The sequence below is a fragment of the Anser brachyrhynchus genome (genome assembly GCF_964034855.1).
Source record: "Anser brachyrhynchus genome assembly, chromosome: 10".
Classification (NCBI taxonomy): domain Eukaryota; kingdom Metazoa; phylum Chordata; class Aves; order Anseriformes; family Anatidae; genus Anser; species Anser brachyrhynchus.
Window position 1 is genome coordinate 12206495 of NC_137705.1, and position 4553 is coordinate 12211047.

At 49.2% G+C, this 4553-nt stretch overlaps 1 protein-coding gene across 1 annotated transcript; it reads right to left on the minus strand.

Moving 5' to 3' along the window:
- Positions 1-598: 598 nt before the first annotated feature.
- On the minus strand, positions 599-4203 carry DNAJB8 (DnaJ heat shock protein family (Hsp40) member B8). Its single transcript, XM_080606112.1, has one exon. It carries the CDS (start codon positions 3616-3618, stop codon positions 2944-2946), a length of 675 nt encoding a protein of 224 aa, XP_080462238.1. The 5' UTR covers positions 3619-4203; the 3' UTR covers positions 599-2943.
- Positions 4204-4553: the final 350 nt, after the last annotated feature.

Sequence of the window (4553 nt, forward strand, 5' to 3'; positions counted from 1 at the left end):
GGCTCGAGCCGCCTCCGCTGCGCGCTCCTCCTGCTGCTGCCAGGGCTGGGCGCCTGGGGCTGGGGCTGCCCTCGGGCAGGAGCCCTCCGAAGTGGCCCCGACCCGCTCCCTGCGAGCAGAGCTGATGCTTGAAACCAACCCCTTTCAGCCTGTGCTGGCTGAGAAAAAGTTCTGCCACCAGAGCCTCTGGTCCCTGTGGTGGATCAGCTGTGCCTGCCGAGCACCTTCAGTGAACGCCCCTGAAGGACGTACTGCTGGCCTTGCAGGTTCCAAAACACAGCTTTTTTGCAGGAAAGGTGCATTTCTGGAAGAGCCTGTCCTGGGACAGGCAAGGGTTTACTTCCAGGGCCACGTTGAAAGGTTTGCAGAGGTTCATTTATTTTTGTAACACGGGCATAACCCATTTCCATGGATGGTTTGGGTACACCTGGCAGATTTCCTGCTATGGCAGGAATGCAGAACTTTGATAATGCAGTCTGACCTGCTTTCTTACCACCAGCCCTTTATGGCTCTCTTTTTTTCCCCCATTTTCTTTTTTTTTTTCTTTTTTTTTTTTTAATCTCAAATCTTTTGCTTGCAGGAAGTGCTGAGAGGTGTTTTGTGGCCTGCAGTGCACAGGGAGATGTGGAAGAGGAGATCTGCAGGCCATCCTGCACCCAACACTTACTAGGTGAGCACGCTTGGGTCTCTTCCTGACCCATTTTCCTAACAGTGAGTTTTGGTGTGTGCAGCTGCCAGGGCTGCCACAGGAGCTCTGTGCTGCTGCAAGAGGTTACGGAAACGATCTGACCAAGGGATGAGAAAAGGAAGCGTTCACTCTTAGATGCTGCCTTACATACTGATACAAGGGAGGGAATTGATGAGCCAAGCAGGCCAGGTCTAAGATGTAGATCTGCGTATCTTGATCACAGATCAAGAAATCTTGATGGATGTGCACAAAAATATTCCATTAGTGGGTGAGATTGAAGCAAAGCTTCAGCCCTAGCAAGCTGAAAAGGTTGTGGAGCTGGGAATTCAACTCTGGTCCAGATTTCAAAACATGCTATTTTGATCAAAGACCATTTCAGTTTCCGATCCAAAATGTGCATTTTTTTTAAACCTTGAACTTCCTCCAAAGTAACGTAAGGTAAATTCAAATGGCCACCACACATGAACACAGTGTCCACATAGGGAATGTTGGTAGAAGTGTTTGTTTGCTCTGACCAAAACCATCATCTGCCTGCAGCAAACCCACAAATTCTTTGTGAACCCCAGTGTCCCAGTGCCTGCAGGGCTCCTTACAGCTTCCAGACCATGGAGGAGCAGTGGAGGCGGATCACCCCACTGGCTGTCCCTGCTCCCATCACTGCTGCCTTCCCTCTGTAAACCCACTGTGCCCTTAGGCTTCTTGCCTCCCGGTGCTGTGCCCTTTTCTTATGGGAGAGGGACTCACAGGGACTTAACAGCCCTTGATATAACAAATGCAGTTTTGTTCTGTTTTTCCAAAGCTGAACATGGCATCAGTTTGCTAAGGAAGGCAATTTTTGCTATGTTTCTCTTTTCAAAAGTAAAAGGTTTCGATTAAATCATGGCAGTATTCTGGCTAATTTAACTTAGCGTTGGGAGTCCTTTATGAGTATCACTACCTCACAGTCCCCTTCAAAGCATGGGAGTCTGTTATTCCCATTTTACAGCAAAGGAAACAGATGCAAAGACCTGCCCAAACACAGGCAGCAATTGCAATCTGGATTACAGTGAAAATGTCCCTGAAAGCTAGTTCTGCTCTCCAGGGAAACATCAATGGGCAGGACAAGCTGGGAAACTCAAGGGGACGTAGCGTGGGACCAAAAATGAGAGGCGTGTAGGATTTTAAATGCCTAAGGTGATCTGGCCAAGCAAGAAACGAAGCTCAGTGGTTCATGTCAGCACAGGGGAGGGCGGAAACGTGGGGAGCGCGTTCCTCAGCTCAGTGGAGGATGAAAGCAGCATGCTGCCAGGCTGTGCAAGAAATGCATTGTGAGCTGGCTCTTGCAGCTGTGAGCAAGACAATGAGGATGGTAAAGTACCATCTAACTCCCCGCATCCAGCTTTGCACAAAGAAGTAGCTAAATTGAGCCCCCTGGAATCTGTTTGCTCGTGGTTTGAATTGAGCTGGCTTTGTCTGAACAACTCCAAGCAGAAAGGGACCATAGGTTGTCCCAGTCCAAGACCCAAATTCACCTTCTTGCTCGCTTTCAGCCTCTGAGCTACGCAGGGGTCTCCAGTCATAGTTTGCTGGCATTCTCAAGGAACACATCATTTTCTTTTATGGTCTGTTAGGAACAACATTTTCTTCCTTCTCTTCCTCACTGAAGTCTTCCTTTGTTTTTTTCCTGTGGCAGTCCCTCTCTTCTGGACTCTGCCTGACCCGCTGAGCCTCCCTCACTTCCTTGCCTGTATACAAAATCTGTTGCCAGTGAGTACGGCCCTTGTGTGCCAATGCCCAAAGGCAGCACAGCCTTCGTTCAGCCTCAGGGCTGTGCATGAAGGTCAGACAAAAGCCTTTATTCTTCCAGCCAGCAGACTTCAACATTGGCAAAAGGGTCCGCTTCAAGGGGTGGGAAGAGGGCCTGTAGCCTGTTACAGAGCTCCCTTACCTGTTCACCAACCAGCCCATCTCTTCTTGCTCTGTTAGCTAACTTGGTCTCTTTGGCAAACCAGCAAGGTTCTTTTGTTTGTATTTACTGTACCTACTTAGTGAACAAGCAGTGTGTATCGCCTTACACTGGGTTAGTACAGCCCCCCTCCTTAGTTTAGCATAACTTCTTATCTTTACCTGTCAAGTATTTGTTCCAGGCCATTGAGAAGCTGGCATCAGTTGTGTCATGAACTCAGCATTTATTAATACTGCTCATAGTAGATCCCATCCGCTGAGCAATGAGGGCATGTCCCACAGCTTGCAGCTGACGCATGTGCTGGGGGACGTTATAATTTGAGGTGGTCTCTTCCATTTATCGTCACAGACCTCAAATGGCCGTCTTCTTCCACTTCTATTCTCTCCTGCCCGTTCTCAATGATTTTCCGGGTGGTGACCCTCTTGCCGTTGATCCCTTCAGTAGTGGTTAAGACTGACCTGAAACTGTGTGGCTCAGCCGTGTCCTCAGCAAAGGAGAAGGTGGGCTGCTCGCTGGGGCTGAATGGATTAAATGGCATGAAGGACTGCACGAAGTCAGAAAACAAATGGGAGCAGCTTCCTCTTCCACTTGGACCGTGCTTGTTTTCATCACCGTTTCTGATGTTGTCAAATGGGTCCCAGAAAACATCGACAAAGGGACCCATCCCTCCAAAGAAATCCCTAAAGATCTCATTGGGGTCTTGGAATACATAAGTGGCGTCAAAGAAGCCGTTATGGCCCATCGAGGGACTTCTTGCTCTGTGGGATCTGTTCTCCTTAAAAGACCTGTCATAGAGCGACCGTTTCTGAGGGTCAGACAAAACCTCGTATGCCTCAGCAACAGCTTTGAATTTCTTTTCGGCTTCCTCCTTGTTGCTGGAATTCTTATCAGGATGCCATTTTAGTGCCAGCCTGCGGTAGGATTTCCTAATGTCATCCTGGGAGGCGTTTTTTTGCAGTCCAAGGACTTTGTAGTAGTCCACCATCTCAGAGGTGAGGTGAGGCTGTTTGGAAGTTGCCTGGTGCCTCTCTCCCACCAAGGATTTGAAGCCTGGGGGTGTCCAGCTTCCAGACACAACTGGACACCCACTGCCACTGTGTGCCTTGGGGACAGGTGGACACTAGGTTCACCCCTTGCTCCGCTCCGTCCTGTGGTGTTACAGGAGGCAAGTCCCATAAAAATAGCCTTTTTTTGAAGCCTGTTGTTCCCAAATCGTGGGATTATGACCTCAGAGGCGGCTCAGCCAACCACTGCTCAGCTGATCTGACTTCATTCTGGGGTGGAATGGGTTGTCACCGGCCTTGCATTTTCAAGCAGATGTCGTACACGTGTTGTAGTCGCCCCATGGGACTGTGGTATCACAGCTGTGGCGTAAGGCTCCATCAGCTCGGCTTCTGCCTGTACCTGCTCGAAGGTGGGAGTCTCAGATACGCGCTGTGCTTTCGTGTGCCGTCCAGGGAAGCGCTGTGCAGTCAGGTCATCCTACATCTATAGGGTGTTATTGCCCTGTGGCAGCAGCCATAGGAAAGCTGTTTGCAGTTTGGCTTCCCACAGTTTAGGAAGAGTGTTGATAAGTTGGATAAGGCTCAGGGAAGACCCATAAAATGTAATTAAGGATTTGGAAAACATGCTCTGGAGTGATATATTCAGGGAATGTTTCTCGGTATTAAGAGGAAGTTCAACACTAGCTTCATCCTAGCCTCTAAGAACGTGAATGGGAACAGACAGTCAGTGGTACAGGGACCTTCAGGCTCTCAGGCAAGGCAGTGACTGGGCACGGTGGCACTAGCAAAGTCTAACTCTAAAAATGTTGCATGTCCTTCAGCGTGCAGGTAGTGAATCACTGGAACCCTCCTCATGTGGCCATTTTTAAACCTAGAGTGGACATTTTATCTAAAAATCCTGATTAGATGACCATTG